The sequence below is a fragment of the Bufo bufo genome, chromosome 1 (assembly GCF_905171765.1).
Source record: "Bufo bufo chromosome 1, aBufBuf1.1, whole genome shotgun sequence".
In the NCBI taxonomy this organism is placed as follows: Eukaryota; Metazoa; Chordata; class Amphibia; order Anura; family Bufonidae; genus Bufo; species Bufo bufo.
The window spans coordinates 739,934,049-739,954,564 of record NC_053389.1 but is presented as its reverse complement, the minus strand read 5'-3'; the positions used below and the strand labels follow the sequence as shown (position 1 = coordinate 739,954,564).

The 20,516-nt window shown below is 40.7% G+C and overlaps 1 protein-coding gene across 1 annotated transcript in view; it reads right to left on the bottom strand.

Moving 5' to 3' along the window:
* The window catches only part of LOC120987195 (pyroglutamylated RF-amide peptide receptor-like), a 373,840-nt gene that overhangs the window by 25,242 nt on the left and 328,082 nt on the right, over positions 1-20,516 (bottom strand). Inside the window, exons 2-4 of the mRNA XM_040415796.1 lie at positions 13,353-13,511; positions 10,597-10,658; positions 10,249-10,484 (exon numbers count right to left, since the gene is read on the bottom strand). Of these exons, the coding sequence (XP_040271730.1) occupies positions 10,249-10,484; positions 10,597-10,658; positions 13,353-13,511 (457 nt within the window). The remainder of the gene's footprint in view (positions 1-10,248; positions 10,485-10,596; positions 10,659-13,352; positions 13,512-20,516) is intronic.

Here is a 20,516-nt window from a genome sequence, read left to right as displayed (position 1 = left end):
TGAGTTTTGTTTGGCTGTTAACCCTTGCTTTGTACCTGGAAAAAAATTATTAAAATGGAAAAGTGAAATTTTGAAATTGTATCTCTATTTTCCATTAATTCTTGTGGAACACCTAAAGGGTTAACAAAGTTTGTAAAATCAGTTTTGAATACCTTGAGGGGTGTAGTTCATAGAATGGGGTAATTTTTGGGTGGTTTCTATTATGTAAGCCTCGCAAAGTGACTTCAGACCTGAACTGGTCCCTAAAAATTGGGTTTTTGAAAATTTCAGAAAAATTTCAAGATTTGCTTCTAAACTTCTAAGCCTTGTAATATCCCCAAAAAATTAAATATCATTACCAAAACGATCCAAACAAGAATTTATAACTATTTTTGGAGGTATTACTATATATTATAGAAGTAGAGAAATTGAAACTTGGAAATTTGCAATTTTTTTACACATTTTTGCTAAATTTGGTATTTTTTTATAAATAAAAATGATTTTTTTTTTATCTTATTTTACCAGTGTCATGAAGTACAATATGTGACGAAAAAACAATCTCAGAATGGCCTGGATAAGTCAAAGCGTTTAAAGCTATCAGCACTTAAAGTGACACTGGTCAGATTTGCAAAAAATGGCCAAGTCCGTAAGGTGAAATAGGGCCGAGTGCTTAAGGGGTTAAATAGAGGCTGGGTCACATGCTGCAGTTGGCCAATCACAGCCATGCCAATAGTAGGCATGGCTGTGATGGCCTTTTGGGGCAAGTAGTATGATGCTTGTTGATTGGCTGCTGTGCTGCCTTTCAAAAAGTTCCATAAAAATCGCCGAACACTGAACCCGAACCCGAACTTTTACATAAATGTTCGGGTTCGGGTGCCGAAAACCCTAACGTTCAGTACGAACCCGAACTTTAGAGTTCGGGTTCGCTCAACTCTAGTTACCATTAGTGTTGAAAAAATTTGTCCCAAAGCCGAATATCCTCAGACTTCATGGTAATGAATAAATTTTTCCTACAATGGTAGTTTAAAAAAAAAAAAATATATATATATATATATATATATATATATAAATCCAGAAAAACGGGCGGCACTCCAAGAGATAAAAGAAAGTGAACCTTTATTCACCCAGGTGGTGCAACGTTTCGGCTCTACACTTGAGCCTTTTTCAAGCAAAGATACAACTCAAATTACAGCATTATATACAGGTGAAACAATTAGCATATCGACATGTGATCACACTCCACCCAGTGGGTGTGTTACAACTCATAACAATCATATGTGAACACAAATGTAAACATCACAGAAAGACAGTAAATAAAGTGCAGATCAGTTAAGGAATGTATATAGCATACATATCATATATATGGTGACTGGAGGCACTTGCCACAAATATCTGAACAAGGATTGATCTGACCGATCAGTGAAATATGATGTGATATATTATATACAGGAGGGAAGGACAGAGATGAGGGGCGATCGGACAAACATACCGAAAAGGCGAGGTGGTTCCAGCGGCATGACAGGAACCACCTCGCCTTTTCGGTATGTTTGTTCGATCGCCCCTCATCTCTGTCCTTCCCTCCTGTATATAATATATCACATCATATTGCACTGATCGGTCAGATCAATCCTTGTTCAGATATTTGTGGCAAGTGCCTCCAGTCACCATATATATGATATGTATGCTATATACATTCCTTAACAGATCTGCACTTTATTTACTGTCTTTCTGTGATGTTTACATTTGTGTTCACATATGATTGTTATGAGTTGTAACACACCCACTGGGTGGAGTGTGATCACATGTCGATATGCTAATTGTTTCACCTGTATATAATGCTGTGATTTGAGTTGTATCTTTGCTTGAAAAAGGCTCAAGTGTAGAGCCGAAACGTTGCACCACCTGGGTGAATAAAGGTTCACTTTCTTTTATCTCTTGGAGTGCCGCCCGTTTTTCTGGATTTACACATTGGAGTAAGAAGCCTATTCCCCTTGGGACGTGCACCCTAACTCCAACTGATTTTGTACCAGTGCCGCCTTTTTTCCTTGGTATATATATATATATATATATATATATACACTCACCTCATTCACTTGTTTGTGCACAGGCCATCCTCTCCCGTCTTGATTTAAGAAAGCCCCCCCAAAGGGCCTGCGGTGAGCATCATGACCTCACCGCATGATCATGCTGTGTGCCCGCAGTGATGTCATCAGTGGATCCGAAGTGGAATTTGAAGCGGAATTTTATTCGCAACGAATCTGAATATCCTCGTACTTCATGGTAACTAATAGTTTTTTTTTCCTAAAAGACTGAATATCCTCGTACTTCATGGTAACTAATAGGTTTTTTTTCCTAAAAGGGCGGCTACACGTGTTACAAAGTGAATGTAAGAAGCCCGGGAACACAAGTTTATCCATAATGCTGTGCAGACAGCCAATCAGCAGCTAGCCAGCCCCTGTGATATCACAGCCCTTTAAAAGCCTCGTTCTGCGCGGTCTCCGCCATTTTACTGTAAGATGAGGATAGGGAGAGACGTGACAAGCGCTAAGGACATTGTTGCTAAAAGCTTTTAGTTGTGGAATTTTGGATAGGGAGAGTGCAGAGACAGTGTAGGGAGAGTTTTTACACACTGTAGGATGAGCATAGGGAGAGCTTAGGAGGACTGCAGGGACAGTGAAGGGACTGTAATCTGAAGCTGAAGGAATCCATAGGAGACAGCCCAGTTTGCATCAATCCCTGTGTAGGGCACAGAGCTATCTAATTAAATCCTCTTTGTTCAATAGATAAGGATATCTATTAGGCCATGATTCTCAAATTGGGGTTAATAAGTTGTTTAATTTTACTGTTATTGGGGTGTCCACCTTGTTTATTACATAAGCAATTCCATTAGGCCTTGATTCTCAAATTAGGGTGAATAAGCTGTCTAATTCTACTGTTATTGGGGTGTCCACCTGCCTGTCACAGTAACTGTTTCACTACCAGAAAGGACTAGCTCTTAGTGTTGATCGAGCAACAAAGTGCTCTCGTGCTTGAGTAGAACACTTTGGGATGCTCGGGTGCTATACAGAGCACCCAAGCACAATGGAAGTCAATGGGAGAACCCAAGCATTAAACCAGGCACCCCCTGCTCTGAAGAAGGGAGGGTGCCAGGTCCCACTGAGGTCTATGCAGAAGATTGCTGTACAGTGGGAGAATCCCCCAGTGTGAGTCTGCGCTTAGGATTCCCTGCTCTGACTCCATATATAGCTATAGAGGCAAGAACCTTAACCACTCAGCTATAAAGCTGAATGATAAACTGTGTCAGAAAAACCTCATAGTAGTTACTCATGTAGTAAGTATTCCTATACAGCAGAAGTATAATTTTATATTTAACTGCAGGTTAACATGCAGCTCTATAGCGTGGTGGTTAAGATTCTTGGCTCTAATGTAGAAGGTTGTGAGTTCAAATCCCATCAGAAATAGAGGCTAAATGTAATTTAAATATATATCTATATAAGTTTTTAGCCATAATATATTTACATATATTATTATATATTTAGAATATATGATATAATATATGTAAATATATTATGGTTAAAAAAATCTGTAGTAGTTTCCTACATATTATGCATTCATATATATCAGAAGTATGATTTTATCTATCTATCTATATATATATATATATATATACAGTACAGACCAAAAGTTTGGACACACCTTCTCATTCAAAGAGTTTTCTTTATTTTCATGACTATGAAAATTGTAGATTCACACTGAAGGCATCAAAACTATGAATTAACACATGTGGAATTATATACATAACAAACAATTGTGAAACAACTGAAAATATGTCATATTCTAGGTTCTTCAAAGTAGCAACCTTTTGCTTTGATTACTGCTTTGCACACTCTTGGCATTCTCTTGATGAGCTTCAAGAGGTAATCCCCTGAAATAGTTTTCACTTCACAGGTGTGCCCTGTCAGGTTTAATAAGTGGGATTTATTGCCTTATAAATGGGGTTGGGACCATCAGTTGCGTTGAGGAGAAGTCAGGTGGATACACAGCTGATAGTCCTACTGAATAGATTGTTAGAATTTGTATTATGGCAAGAAAAAAGCAGCTAAGTAAAGAAAAACGAGTGGCCATCATTACTTTAAGAAATGAAGGTCAGTCAGTCAGCCGAAAAATTGGGAAAACTTTGAAAGTAAGGGCTATTCGACCATGAAGGAGAGTGATGGGGTGCTGCGCCAGATGACCTGGCCTCCACAGTCACCGGACCTGAACCCAATCGAGATGGTTTGGGGTGAGCTGGACCGCAGAGTGAAGGCAAAAGGGCCAACAAGTGCTAAGCATCTCTGGAAATTCCTTCGACTGTTGGAAGACCATTTCAGGGGACTACCTCTTGAAGCTCATCAAGAGAATGCCAAGAGTGTGCAAAGCAGTAATCAAATCAAAAGGTGGCTACTTTGAAGAACCTAGAATATGACATATTTTCAGTTGTTTCACACTTGTTTGTTATGTACACTGCTCAAAAAAATAAAGGGAACACAAAAATAACACATCCTAGATCTGAATTAATTAAATATTTTTCTGAAATACTTTGTTCTTTACATAGTTGAAAATGCTGACAACAAAATCACACAAAAATAAAAAAATGGAAATCTAATTTTTTAACCCATGGAGGTCTGGATTTGGAGTCACACTCAAAATTAAAGTGGAAAAACACACTACAGTCAAAATGAGGCTCAGTAGTGTGTGTGGCCTCCATGTGCCTGTATGACCTCCCTAAAACGCCTGTGCATGCTCCTGATGAGGTGGTGGATGGTCTCCTGAGGGATCTCCTCCCAGACCTGGACTAAAGCATCTGCCAACTCCTGGACAGTCTGTTGTGCAACGTGACGTTGGTGGATAGAGCGAGACATGATGTCCCAGATGTGCTCAATTGGATTCAGGTCTGGGGAACGGGCGGGCCAGTCCATAGCATCAATGCCTTCGTCTTGGAGGAACTGCTGACACACTCCAGCCACATGAGGTATAGCATTGTCTTGCATTAGGAGAAACCCAGGGCCAACCGCACCAGTATGTGGTCTCACAAGGGGTCTGAGGATCTCATCTCGGTACCTAATGGCAGTCAGGCTACCTCTGGCGAGCACATGGAGGGCTGTGTGGCCCTCCAAAGAAATGCCACCCCACACCATTACTGACCCAATGCCAAACCGGTCATGCTGGAGGATGTTGCAGGCAGCAGAACGTTCTCCACGGCGTCTCCAGACTCTGTCACATCTGTCACATGTGCTCAGTGTGAACCTGCTTTCATCTGTGAAGAGCACAGGGCGCCAGTGGGGAATTTGCCAATCTTGGTGTTCTCTGGCAAATGCCAAACGTCCTGCACAGTGTTGGGCTGTAAGCCCAACCCCCACCTGTGGACGTCGGGCCCTCATATCACCCTCATGGAGTCTGTTTCTGACCGTTTGAGCAGACACATGCACATTTGTGGCCTGCTGGAGGTCATTTTGCAGGGCTCTGGCAGTGCTCCTCCTGTTCCTCCTTTAACAAAGGTGGAGGTAGCGGTCCTGCTGCTGGGTTGTTGCCCTCCTACGGCCTCCTCCACGTCTCCTGATGTACTGGCCTGTCTCCTGGTAGCGCCTCCATGCTCTGGACACTACGCTGACAGACACAGCAAACCTTCTTGCCACAGCTCGCATTGATGTGCCCTCCTGGATAAGCTGCACTACCTGAGCCACTTGTGTGGGTTGTAGACTCCGTCTCATGCTACCACTAGAGTGAAAGCACCGCCAGCATTCAAAAGTGACCAAAACATCAGCCAGGAAGCATAGGAACTGAGAAGTGGTCTGTGGTTACCACCTGCAGAACTACTCCTTTATTGCGGGTGTCTTGCTAATTGCCTATAATTTCCACCTGTTGTCTATCCCATTTGCACAAAAGCATGTGAAATTGATTGTCACTCAGTGTTGCTTCCTAAGTGGACAGTTTGATTTCACAGAAGTGTGATTGACTTGGAGTTACATTGTGTTGTTTAAGTGTTCCTTTTATTTTTTTGAGCAGTGTATATAATTCCACATGTGTTAATTCATAGTTTTGATGCCTTCATAGTCATTAAAACAAAGAAAACTCTTTGAATGAGAAGGTGTGTCCAAACTTTTGGTCTGTACTGTATATACAGTTGCAAGAAAAAGTATGTGAACCCTTTGGAATTATTGGATTTCTGCACAAATTGGTCATAAAATGTGATCTGATCTTCATCTAAGTCACAACAATAGACAATCACAGTCTGCTTAAACTAATTACACACAAATAATTAAATGTTACCATGTTTTTATTGAACACACGATGTAAATATTCACAGTGCAGGTGGAAAAAGTATGTGAACCCCTAGACTAATGACATCTCCAAAAGCTAATTAGAGTGAGGTGTCAGCCAACTGGAATCCATTCAATGAGATGAGTTTGAAGGTGTTGGTTACAGCTGCCCTTCCCTATAGAAAAACACACACCAGTTCTGGATTTGCTTTTCACAAGAAGCATTGCCTGATGTGAATGATGCCTCGCACAAAAGAGCTCTCAGAAGACCTACGATTAAGAATTGTTGACTTGCATAAAGCTGGAAAGGGTTATAAAAGTATCTCCAAAAGCCTTGCTGTTCATCAGTCCACGGAAAGACAAATTGTCTATAAATGGAGAAAGTTCAGCACTGCTGCTACTCTCCCTAAGAGTGGCCGTCTGCACTGTAAAGTGTAAAGATGACTGCAAGATCACAGCGCAGACTGCTCAATGAGGTGAAGAAGAATCCTAGAGAGTCAGCTAAAGGCTTACAAAAGTCTCTGGCATATGCTAACATCCCTGTTAGCGAATCTACGATACGTAAAACACTAAACAAGAATGGATTTCATGGGAGGATAACAGAGGAAGCCACTGCTGTCCAAAAAAACACATTGCTGCATGTTTACAGTTTGCACAAGAGCACCTGGATGTTCCACAGCAGTACTGGCAAAATATTCTGTGGACAGATTAGACCAAAGTTGAGTTGTTTGGAAGAAACACACAACACTATGTGTGGAGAAAAAGAGGCACAACACACCAACATCAAAACCTCATCCCAACTGTGAAGTATGGTGGTGGGGGCATCATGGTTTGGGGCTGCTTTGCTGCGTCAGGGCCTGGACGGATTGCTATCATCGAAGGAAAAATGAATTTCCAAGTTTATCAAGACATTTTGCAGGAGAACTTAAGGCCATCTGTCCACCAGCTGAAGCTCAACAGAAGATGGGTGTTGCAACAGGACAACGACCCAAAGCATAGAAGTAAATCAACAACAGAATGGCTTAAACAGAAGAAAATACGCCTTCTGGAGTGGCCCAGTCAGAGTCCTGACCTCAACCCGATTGAGATGCTGTGGCATGACCTCAAGAAAGTGATTCACACCAGATGTCCCAAGAATATTGCTGAACTGAAACAGTTTTGTAAAGAGGAATGGTCAAGAATTACTCCTGACCGTTGTGCACGTCTGATCTGCAATTATAGGAAACGTTTAGTTGAAGTTATTGCTACCAAAGGAGGTTCAACCAGTTATTAAATCCAAGGGTTCACATAGTTTTTCCACCTGCACTGTGAATGTTTACATGGTGTGTTCAATAAAAACATGGTAACATTTAATTCTTTGTGTGTTATTAGTTTAAGTAGACTGTGGTTGTCTATTGTTGTGACTTAGATGAAGATCAGATCACATTTTATGACTAATTTGTGCAGAAATCCATATCATTCCAAAATGTTCACATACTTTTTCTTGCAACTGTATATATTTTAGTAATTACACATTTATTTTGTGCCATACATTTTTTACATTTACTATAGAAAACATATACATTTAATTTAGCCTCTATTTCTGAAATGTTTCTGCCGGGATTTGTCAAATTTTTTTAAACAATTCAGCGAAGCGTCAAAATAGAACTTAGCGGTTTTGTCATCTGATTCATTTTCCTAAACCTCTTCTTGTCTTGCTGTTGACATTGTTCGACATTGTTGTGAGGATGACTTATTCAAGGAGTAATTGTCACTATATTTCTTGAATGTCTTTGCTGAAGCTATGTTAAGTCCTCCAATTCCCATGAAGTTAAAAAAATTTTTTTTTCAATAGCTTAGATGCTCAGAAATTATTATTTGCTCATATATTACATAGTCATAATCATGTGTAGTCATGTTATCAGGAAAGGGACAGGTTCTATTGCAGTGTCTGGTAATAATAATATCATACACTACGCATATAGAGACAAAGGTAGAAACACCATTCCCTTGGAGATTAAAAAGCAGCAGACAGCAAGTAATACATCTAAATGCAAATCAGTAATTGGCTACGGGACTTATGGTTTCAGACCTGTATCAAGCATAAGTCCCTGCCTGTCTGCCCTGTTTATATTCCAAAGAAATTGTTTAAGCATATTTCATGTTCTACAAGAAATAGGTTCATTCAGCTTAATTCCAGCTTTCATAAGGAGTCTGTCAGCAGTTTTGATCATACTAAACTGCTGACGGAACCAGATAGATGCTGGAGAGAACAGCCCAAATATAAGTTCAGGAGAAGTGTAACTATTAGTGTTGATCGTGAATATTGGCACTTCGAGAATTGTTGATCGTGAATATTGGCACTTCGAGAATTCACAAAGATGTAGAATATAGTGCTATATATTCGTAATCGCGAATATTCAAGATTTTTTTTTTACCAGTAACCTCCCTTCTTGCTTGTGGGCCAATGAGAATGCAATATCTTTGTCAGAGCTTAGCAACATCCCTAGCAACCAACATGAAAGTTGCCTACCCCTTTACTATATAAGAAACTCCCCAGCAGCCATTTTCTGCTGTTTTGCAGTTCCAAGAGAGAGAGCAGTGACATTGCTGTGCTCTGTGCTTTCATCTGGATCCTATTCCTTCCAAATACATTACATAGTTAGTTAGCTCATGTATATATAATACAGATAGTTAGTGGGAGATAGTCAGTGTAGGTTAGATAGTGATATAGTGTAGCTGATAGGTTCCAGTGCAGGGTGTTAGGTAGTGTGATAGGAATTACTGTTTCTCTGCTTTTCATATATACATGCTACAGACATAGTGCTGTGATGTCACAACAATACTTAGTGCACCAATCAGTAATATCTACTCAGACCTGATAAAATGGGAAGTTGCATGTATCGCACAAAAATGCCGATTTGCACAATCGCGAAAATAATGACGAGATCACAAATTCTAGAATTCGCTAATTTATTGCGAACATTACGCGAAAAATTTGCGAAATATCACAAAAACGAATATTGTCTATGTCACTCATCACTAGTAACTATAAACTTTTATTATATCTACTTAAGTGCACTGGAGACAAAGTTTTACTGTGATGTGCACACTGCTCTCTGTAGTAAGCTGCCTTACAACTTCTGCCTTGTGCTGTAAGTGACCGCTGCTGTATCCAACCAGGAAACCAATACAGCTGTCACTGTAATTTTTTTTTACTTCACCTGCCCTGAGATTGCACAAAATTTCCGTGATGTTTTAAAAAAGTTGCATTTCATAAATGTGTCTAAATCCTGGTTAAGCAGCAAGCCTTAGGATAGGTCATCAGTAAAAAATCTTGTAAAACCCCTTTAATAATATGTGATCTATATGACCATCTACAGGGCACCAGCCATTATATTAGAGTTCTGTCCTGTCTTTAGATGTGACGTTATACAGACAGAGCACACAAGACGTTGAGCAGAGTAATATAAGTGGTCAATTAACACAGACAAAAGTCATTAAGGGTGTTTCAGGATATTACTTTTTATGGCCACCAATGCTTTATCATCTGGGTTCTATTACCCATGATGAGCTGTTTCGGGAAAGCGTTGGCAGTAGAGCTACCCACCTTCATCTACTGTATTGTGTACAGGGCTGATTACTGCAGCTCTGCTCCCATTCACTTCTGTGCGAGCAGCGCTGCAGTTACCAACTCCGTGCACTACACAATTGATGGGATTGCGTAATTCCTGTGCTGATCAGTGGGGTTTTGGGGTATCAGACCCCCACCGATCATATATTGAAAGCCTATGGATTGGCCATCAGTAGTAAAATCCTGGAATATCCCTTTAAGAATTAAATACTTTTTTGGATACTAAAGTATTTTAAACACTTCTCACTTTATAAGAAATTTATATAAAGACATTTATAATAATATTAAATTACAGGCTTAATTAAGCAATTGAACACTACACTATAATATTGGGAGGGCTGCACAATTCGATTATACCTGGTGATTTTTGCCATCTCATTACGGCTTAAAGTATTCAGCACAGAACAGTCTCCAATGCGCTTTTTAATCCATAGCTCGTACCCGATACGGGTATACAGAAGAAGCATGGCTGCGAGGGGTACTAAGAACAGGGCCACAAGGATAAATATGGCATAAGCTCTACGCAGGGCAGCATCACTCCACGACTCAAGGCAACATACGTGGTACAAGTTGTAGAGCAAGTCGTATTTCACCTGCAAGTCAAAAATGTATAGTTAATTATGAAGAGGATCATAAAATGACATTGTCATTACATATGTCCAAGTTATTTGATATCACCTTCAATTATATTGTCACAGCGCTTACCTCTAAGGTCTGTACATGTAGCATTGGAGATCCTACAACAATAGCAATCATCCATACAAACCCTACAAGAGAAAATCGAACGGTCAGTTTATTCAGTAAAAGCCGGTGAGAGGACTATGGTGGTGACTAGAGATGAGTGACTTGCTCGAAATGCAGTTCCGGATCGATCCGACCAAATTGGTCGACCGATTTGATTGTGGTCTGAATCAACTGTACCTGAATCGAAAGGGCTCCGATTGGCCTAAAAAATGTGCTTATGACACTCTCTGGTCTCTTATGACTCATATTTTATCTCTGTAGTCTCTCGCCTTTTTTCCCTTCCTCTACCCCACTGAAATTCTTGAATCAACAAAAAACTGATTTGGATGCAACTAAGATTTCTACAAAATTTGGTTTCAATCTGATTAGTTTGCAATCGATTTTTTCATCTCTAGTGATGACCAATTATAGCTGTCACGCACTTATCTGTCTGTGCTACCACTGCGAGTCCGGCAGCAATATGGCTGCTCGATTTATCATGGAGCCAGGACACCTGACCAATCAGGCTGTGTGCCGGCTTCACATAGGTGGACTATTTAAACAGGCCGCTGCTGGCCACAGGGGCCTGTGATTGTGTTCTAAGTCTCACTAGTGCGTCGTATTATACCTCTGTTTGGATCTTTGGCTCTATGACTTTTGGATTGTCCCTGGCTTTGCACCTGACTGCTGTTTATTGAATGACATGATCTCCGGGATCTGACCCCATCTGGTAGGTGCCTCTGTCTTTGTATCCTGTCTTGGTTCTGACGTATCTCTCTGGTTTAGACTCTGGCCTGATTTTGACTTTGCTTTTGGATTCTGATCCAGTCCTGGTTTTGCCTGTCATTACGTTTATTATTTTCTGCATATGTATTATTTTCCCCTCATAGGGCACAGCACCTATTTAGGAAGGGACCATCGTCCAGTTTTGGGCTGTTGGATTGAACTAGATCACAGTGGGCATGTTTCTACCAGTACATTAGCTGTTCACTCGGTTACTAAATGGGTGCATAGAATATCCATGGGATATGCAATAGATGTCTGATCGAGGGGGATCCAATTGCTTGGAATCCCTCCAATCACAAGTAAAGGGGTTTCCTTTCTAATATTGCTAATTAGAAACTGTCAGCAAGAGGGGAAGAATTTCTTCTATAGTATGTACAGTGTATAGAGTGATACACTGATTGCTGAGTGCAATCGTTCAGCTGTTACTATATACACATTAGATGGACAAATGTAGGTAGGGATCACCAAACTTCACATCCACAATCCTATTTTTTCAGAATACTCCTTTGAGGTAACATGTGTCTTATTACACACACACTAATGTGAATATTCTTCAAACTATTTGTTGCAAACCAAATGAGGCTGGGACTGCACAACGATTTTGGCCACAGCACAAGTAGCGTGACCAAACATTGCAGTGCCTAAATCTTAAGCCATGCGATGCAGGTAGTGCTTCAAATCTTTGGTCGCATGACATGTGTCGCAGCCAAAGTCACCATATGACCCCAGTTTATCTTTCTAATGTATCCTGGCCAATGTTCCCTCCTTAACACTTTCACACTAAGGATACAGTCACAAACGGGGGGTCCACTGTGAATTTTCCACAACGGTAAATCTACAGTGTATGTTGCGGACATTCTCATGAGAAAAATCTACATGTGTTATTCAAAGAAGTCCCGCGCGACTACGTGAATAACTAACTTCGGCTCATTGGAGCCCATACATTCTAATACTGTACGGAGATGAATCTCCATAAAGTATTATTCCTAACTTTTGAACGAAGCGACTTCAGAAGAAGCATCTGAAGCTCTCTTCGCTCAACACTATTGACTTTTTTGGGATTTAAAAAACAGCTGTGGAAAATTTGCAGCTGATCAGCACATGTGGATGTAGCCTAATAGGACATACAACACTGTAAGGCCTCTTTCACACAAGTGTGATGGATCAGGTCCGGATGCGTTCAGTGAAACTTGCACCATTTTGCAAGCAAGTTCAGTCAGTTTTGTCTGTGATTGCGTTCAGTTTTTTACGCACAGGTGCAATGCATTTTGATGCGTTTTTCACGGGCGTGATAAAAAACTGAAGGTTTTCAAACAACATCTCTTAGCAACAATCAGTGAAAAACTAATCGCATCCGCACTTGTTTGCGGATGCAATGCGTTTTTCAGGCAGCCCCATTCACTTCTATGGGGCCTGGCTGCGTAAAAAACGCAGAATATAGAACATACTGCAATTTTCACGCAACTCACAAGTGATGCGTGAAAAAAACCTTTTATGTACACAGACCCATTGAAATGAATGGGTCAGGATTCAGTGCGGATGCAATGCTTTCATGTCACGCATTGCACCCGCGCTTGTGTGAAAGGCGCCTAATTAAAGTGTTTTTCCAAGATTTTTGAACTGAAACTCAGGACCCCCACAATAAGCCGTTTGAGAAGACATTACCACGGCCTTCTCTATGCTCACCAAGCACAGTGCCGTCTATTTCATAGCGGCTGTGCCTAGTCATGGTGACCAATGAAGCTACGAGAAGGCCGGTTTGCTACTGCGAGTGACGATGCCTTCTCACACAACTGATTGGTGGTGGTCCTGGGTGTTTGACCCCCACTGATCAGATACTGATGACCTATCCAGAGTTCAAAAATCATCAGTTCAAAAATCTCAGAAAACAATTTTAATATAAAAGAAAACAGAAGACTTTAAAGTGTAAACCAGTATCACCGCAATCTTACCAAGCATCTTGTAGGCCCTCCTGTTGGTGTACTGTCTCTTCATTTTTAGTGGATGGACAATGCCTTGATACCTCTCTACTGCGATACACGTCATGGTTAAAGTGCTGGCCACCACTGCTGTGGTTTGAATAAATGGAACCATCTTACAGACAAATGGTCCTGTGGAAGAAAGTGTTACATATTTGGTTAATTTTCTCATACCAGTTGTAGACCTGACAACATCTCATATCAGCTGCTATATTTCGGCATGTATCTCATTGCTTTCTCATGATGATGTTCTAAAGTTTTGAGTTCAAAGGTTGGCATCTTCTCCATTTTTTTGCAATTGGCAGGATGAATTCAAAGATTATTTTTTATCAAGAATAAAACCATGCGTATTCATGAGGTGCCTAATGTTATGCTAGCCATCAAAATGGTCCACAGACTGGCACTTGTTTATTGATTCATCAAAGGTAAGCTTGAAAGCTGAGCTTCTCTACAATGGGAATAAATACCTATCTATCCTTCAGCTCATGTAACCACATGAAAAAATCATATGAAAATATAAAACTGCTTTTAGTTTGAAAAGCACTCTTGGAATTTCTAAGATGTTGCCTTTTTACTGACTTGGATACACAACGTTTTGTTGTGTTTCCTGTGGGAATGGGACAGTATAAAAATATTGCATCAGAAAAGAGTGGCCAAAATTACAATAACTTATCCCAGAAAGCAAAAATATAGCTAACACACCTTTGGTGAATCCTGCCTCTACTGCAGATCAAACTAGGACTGATAAAAACTTCATCAAAGTGATAGATCAAAATGGCATCAGTGTATCTGAAGACCAAGTTTCTCTGAGTCACTGATGTCAAGATCAAAGAAGGGATATTGCTAAGGCCCCATAGTAGAAAACTGATATAGGATGTGGAGTATCAAAGCAAGTTGAGTGCGGCAGAAAAATATGCTGGTGTAGCCTCCAAGAATGCTACTGCAAACTCGGAAATCATGAAGCTGAAAATTACTATGCAGTAGTGGATGATCAAAACATGTGATTTTTTGGATTCTCGCCTAAATTTTTCACCTTTGAATTTCAGTGATTTCAGTAATGAACATGTTGAGCACTTTCACCAGAATATTATGATATCAAGGAATGTGGAACCCTAGTATGCTGACTGACTACTGCTAAACTCTCAAGAGATGTTCCAGAGGCAAAACACTCCAGAAAATCAATCATGTAACATTTCTGGAAAACATATTTACACTTAGGATTGTAATATGTGTGACGAATACCAGACCTCGTGCCCGCTTGACGTCATCTACGTCGAGCCCACGAGACGCGGTATGGCCACGGGTTACCAAAGCATGATGTAACGTCCTCCAGAGAAGCAGGTAAGGTGAGCTTTGTACAGTTTACACAGACACCTCTTGTCCACGCGGGTACAGAGAGGCAACAAGCTGAGAAGGCCTTTTCACTGCCGCAATGAAACAGTGCATCCTCAGCCCGGGAAATCTGCCACCAGCTTCTCGTTTGATATAAGCCCGGTCTGCTAACGGGATTATATAGGGTGAGAAACCAACCCGCGGTATCTTATAACTAGGCCGAAACACGGACGTGGGGATTTGTGATCGAGATACAAGATAGCACCAGATTAAATTATATATTTAATCACCTTAAGGGCACACTAGATATAACACAATATACACAGAGTATATATACAGTGATCTGAGGTTCCAGATACAGGTGATATATGTACAACAGGGTTAAGCAGAGCAAAAGTCAGTTACCGGGTAGATGAAAGTCCCTTTGGGTTATGATGGTGGGATAGTCCTTGGCTGCAGTCACGTGGGGGCAGTGATGTCAGCTGGTTCCCGGTCTCTCCAAACACATGGCACGATGTGACCCCCTTCAGAAAAGACACCGCCTGCTGGCTTGCATGGGCTTTTGAACTGTAGCCTGCCGCTCCCCTCCCCGCCTATGGGTAGGGTCCACTCCTCCGTCTCTGGTGCTGGCAAAAAATGACCCATAAAACCCCTTAGGGCTCATAGCCCCAGACCAGAATGTCGCAGGAAGATGGTTCCAGGCCCAATTGATCTGCCTGGGTTCCGGATACAACTAGAGTCCAAGCATGGTACCGTCATTTGGTTTCTGTGGGGAGATATGTATATCTCCCCTCCCAGGCATCCTAGCATCAAGCTAGGACCACGTGGATGTTTGGCTTTGCCCCAGGATCGTAGAAAGATAACTGAATTATGTCTGGGATGGACGGACGATTCATAATTCCTTATGAAATGTAGGTGCCAACATGTGTGGGAGGTATCATTGATCCTGGCCAAGGGCTGAGACCTCCTGCCGGGGGTTTTCCTGCAGGATTAGCTTGCCTCCAACCTGGCTAATTGAGGTGTGACTTTATCCACCTGGGGCCTCCTTGAAGTTTGGACCCCTGGGGCTTTCTCCCTTGCTAGCTGACAGCAGATGGCTGGGGGGCGAGAACATATTTTGCATGTACACTGACTGTGTACATGCCAAAAGGTGAATCAAATGAAAATCAGGGCTGCCAGTAAATGATAATCCATATTCCTCACAATAAGCATGTGTGTTTCCTTGGAATTTTAAATTATGTGTCTCTCAAAAACTATGGATGATAGAAAAAACTGAAAGCAGAGTTGAATTCAACCTTCATTTTGTGTGACAAGAAAATATTTGTAATTTTGTAAACCAGAGTCATCAGATGAAAGATACTTCTTTCTTTGAGGAACTTTCATTTATTCATTGGCAGTGTCATTGAACATGTATTGCCGGTCTGAACAGCTGTAACAGACAATATGGACTAATACGTGTATGGCTGTGTGAAATTATCTTTCATCAGACTATTATTTGTTTAAGCCCTTCGAACCTTCAACCAACTTCTATCGACTGTGTATGGACACCTTTAGCCAGTCATAGAAGTAGGATAACTCTTTTTTAAATGACTGTTCAGCTAACAGCTATCTATTCTAGTTCACCCATTGACAAAGATCTGGGAGATAAAGCACTGACAGACATAATTGGCTCTGATTATCTCCTACAAAAAACGTATTGGACAAGAAAAATGTACCCTGTTTGAACTATTTCCCTGGAAAGCATCTATTGACTGGGAGGTTGTTGAAATCTCCAGGATTATTGGAATCTACCAACAAAATTCTAATGTCTGTCGTTGCTGTAGTGTCCCTTTATGCATTTACATTAGATGCCATGTTTGTTTTTATATTATGTACTAGCAGGACCACCCTACATGCCCCCTTAACTGTGACCTCCACAGCACTCCGCTCCCTTAACAGTGTCATCCACAGCGCCCTGCCCCTTTAAAGCTGACCTACAGCAGTGAAGAAAAATGGCTGGGTTGTTATGGAAACCTGGTGTAAAACTGTGTGTATGTGGAGACTAAGGGTCTGCGAGCTTCTATTGGCTGATAAGGGTCATGGGACCAGGCTTCTATTGGCTAATGCATTTTTGGGGAATATCTCAGGAAAGGTACATGCTAGAGTGCTGAGACCTGGTCTAAAACCTTCCCAGACACCTGATGTACCTGTGTGCCAAATTTTATGATTGTAAATGCGACGGTGCGGATTTCTTTAGCGGACATACACACATACACTCCCCTTTATATATTAGATATTTTAGATTAATTTAAATAGGGCATTTTATTTGGCTTCAGTGTGTGGTATAGATTGCAATTTTAAGACCAATAAATCGTCTATTTCTTGAATAGGTCTACTGGGTCTTACTCGTACTTCCAGTAGATCGCTGTTGTACTACCGTGTTTCCCCGAGAATAATACTTACCCCTATAATAAGCCCTAGCGCTATTTTGCAGGGTTTTTGGAGTAGGCTTAGAATATAAGCCTACTCCAAAAATAAGTCCTAGATACACCCGTATTTTTTTTTATATAAAGGGAAGCTGGGGGAAATGTGCGGGCTGCAGCAGCTCAGGAGCGCTCACTAATGGAGAGAAACACTGCATTTTTAGGCATTTTTCTTGTGAAAAATCTATCACTACAAGAGAGACAGAACTATAATAAAGCCGTCTGGACAGCTTATCACGATGTGATGAATGTATATGATTCATTTCTCGCAACTCTGATAGAGGAAGCAATAAATGGCTTGGTACTGCAATATCAGCACAATTAATTGCACTAGACAATGCTTGGAAATGTCTCCGTCATTTTCTTTAACCTTTTCAAAACCAGGTTTTGAATTTTTTCATTTTTCTCTCCAAGCCCTCCCAAAGCCATAACTTTTTTTTTTTTCATTCACATAGCCATATGAGGGCTTGTTTTTTTGAAGGGCAATATGTACTTTCTAATGGCACCTTTTACAATTGCATACAATGTGGTGGAAAGCGGGGAAAAAAATTCCAAATGGGGTGGAATTATAAAAAAAACAACATTCCGCCACAGTTTTATGGGGTATTTTTTTTAAACCGTTTCTTATGTGGTAAAACTGACCTCTTACTTTTATTCTCAAGGTCAATACGATTACAACAAAAACACATATGCATAGTTTTTCTTGCATTTTAATACTGAAATTTTTTTTAAAACTTTGGAAAAAAACAAGGCAGACTCTCCATAGGAACTGACGTGCGGCAGCCTCGTAGCACTCCGGAGAACAGAAGCTGTTGCACAGTGCATCTGGCTCCCCCTGGCGAAGATCGAAGCATGGCCAAAAGAGAGTGCTCCTGGTCTTTTACCTCCCAGATGTCGTGGTCACATTTGTTATTGTTGATTGCATACATTAGTCCCAGGTGCCTGCTGTTTAAAACATGGGGCGGTCGGGAAGGGGTTAAATTGAGGATTGAAACAGGAGGCTTCAGACATGGGGCGGTCGGGAAGGGGTTAAATTGAGGATTGAAACAGGAGGCTTCAGACCCATGTATTCCAGTACTGAATGGAAAGGTTAATATTCTCTTTAGTTTTTGAACTGCAAGTATGGCGCTGATGAAATGTTGTGTCACGGTCTACTACTTCAGGCCATTGCTCCTTCGGGATCGGAGCAGTGGAAATGTACCACTGAAGAATGAGGCTAGAATTATACCTTATTCACACATCAGTGTTCTGTCAGTGAATTCCATCAGTGATTTTGAGCCAAAACCAGGTGCGGCTCTAAACACAGAACAGGTGCAGATCTTTCCCTTATACCTTATGTCTGTGGAGGCTCCAATCCTGGTTTTGGCTCACAATCACTGATGGAAATGAGGCTTTAAATGTATTAAAGCATTAAAGCACTCTCTAAGTGCAACGTAGAATCTAAAATACATTCAGTAGCAGCATATCTTAAGTGCAAATCTTCTCTGCCACAAGTATGGGTTATGGAGGCAGGTTGGATGGCAGCAATTTGGCACTTAGGCGATACTCAACTAGTTATGTTCTAGGTGATAGGTGTCTTGGCTGTAATCCCTCACCTTGTAGTAGTGACTTTAATGCTGGTTGTAGCAGTTCGCTCTGCTGTCTAGCACCTAAAAAGTTCACTTGAGGCTGGAAAATAAGTGGTCTCTCTGGAGATCAGGAGCTATGACTTGTGCTGCCTCAACTCTGTCTCTGGACATAAACCCCCCGTCGTGACAGGAAGCAGGACCATGAATTATCTATCTAGAATCTGTTGATGTATATTTAATTTTAGGTATTTATTTTGCATTGTTATTATGAGCTGGGCAAACATTTTTATAGTGTTTTATTAGGTTTGAAAATGTTTACACCTTTTTTAATTAAGTCTGTGTATCATTTTTCCTTAGTATGATTTCCATGTTATCAGAAGTCCTGCTGTACCCTACAGGGATCACTGTTGCATGCAGAGAGTAAATCATTTCGTCCAGCAGATTCTAACTCATACACTGCTGAGTAGAGGAACACACCTGCAAGCAATAAAATAAGAAATCAAACTAAATATTTTATATCTTCTGAATAATGTACCAGGTATATTTACAATATATATCTGGTAACCTACAAGCAATAGTCTTTTCATTTTCTAATACTGTTTGATGTATATCTGTTATTCTATATCATGAAATATAAGCAGGATTACAAGCACTGACCCTCAGGCTCATTATTAATGCCGCTTTCATATTTCTTTACCTGCACAAAGAGTAAATTCACTATGTATGATCCACATAAAGAAGTAGGTCATACTCAGTGTTGAACTGGGGCTCTAGGGGCCCACCAGAGGAAATTATTCTTGAGGTCTAACCCCTATTTATATATAAATAAAGTTAAATACATTTTGAATTAATAGTTTTTTTCTCTAGCGTCTAGTGACTGGCTCCAAAGGGAGCTCCAAATGTTTCTTTTCTTTCAGATCCTGGGAACCATTATGGTCTCAGAGTTTGGGCCCATCCGGTGATCCTCTGGTACTCTGGTGGGCGAGTCCGACTCTGGTTATACTTTTCTAATGTACCCCGTAGTAAATACATTCAGAAGGGAATGGCCAAATATAGAATTGTAAAGTCTTTTTTGTATAGGAACCACTGGCATCCAACAGGGCATCCAACAAACACTGGCATCCAACAAAGCTACTGTTAAAGGGGCACTCTATGGTATGGGTAGTACCAAAGCAACCAATTAAGTACACTTTTCACTATTTCCATCTTGGTAGGGAGGAACAGAGGATAAGGGTCCTCAGTCCTCACTTTAGGGACTCTGGTACTCTGACACTGTCTCTGCCAAGGAGAAAGCTTCTTCCACTGTCTCTGATTCTTGTCTACTTAGTCCTTTCATAGGGATATATGGTGATCAGCAGCCACATAAAAGTCCACCGCCCAGTTGCTGCTATAGGGGCTTTGAAGTTGTCATTCTGATGTTCCGTTTAACAAAGATCAAAGATATTATGCCATATTTCAAATTATTTATTTTAAAAACACATTCTATTAATTGAATAGTAAAATTGGCAATGGGTGCTGACATAGAATATGCTCATCACTTTTCCTGGTGTGATGCTAATACCATACTTTAATATCTATGGTAAGCTAATTTTTATTTTTATGGCAGTACTACTATAATTACTATATCTATAAATGCAAGGTTTTTAGTTAGCATTTAGACAAAATTATGTGAGTCCACAGGCCACAACAAGATGGGTCCCTATATACCACACAATTTACATTTCCAGTCTTGAATTTAGCCATACAAAAAGAACTTGGGATAGGAGGTAATCAGG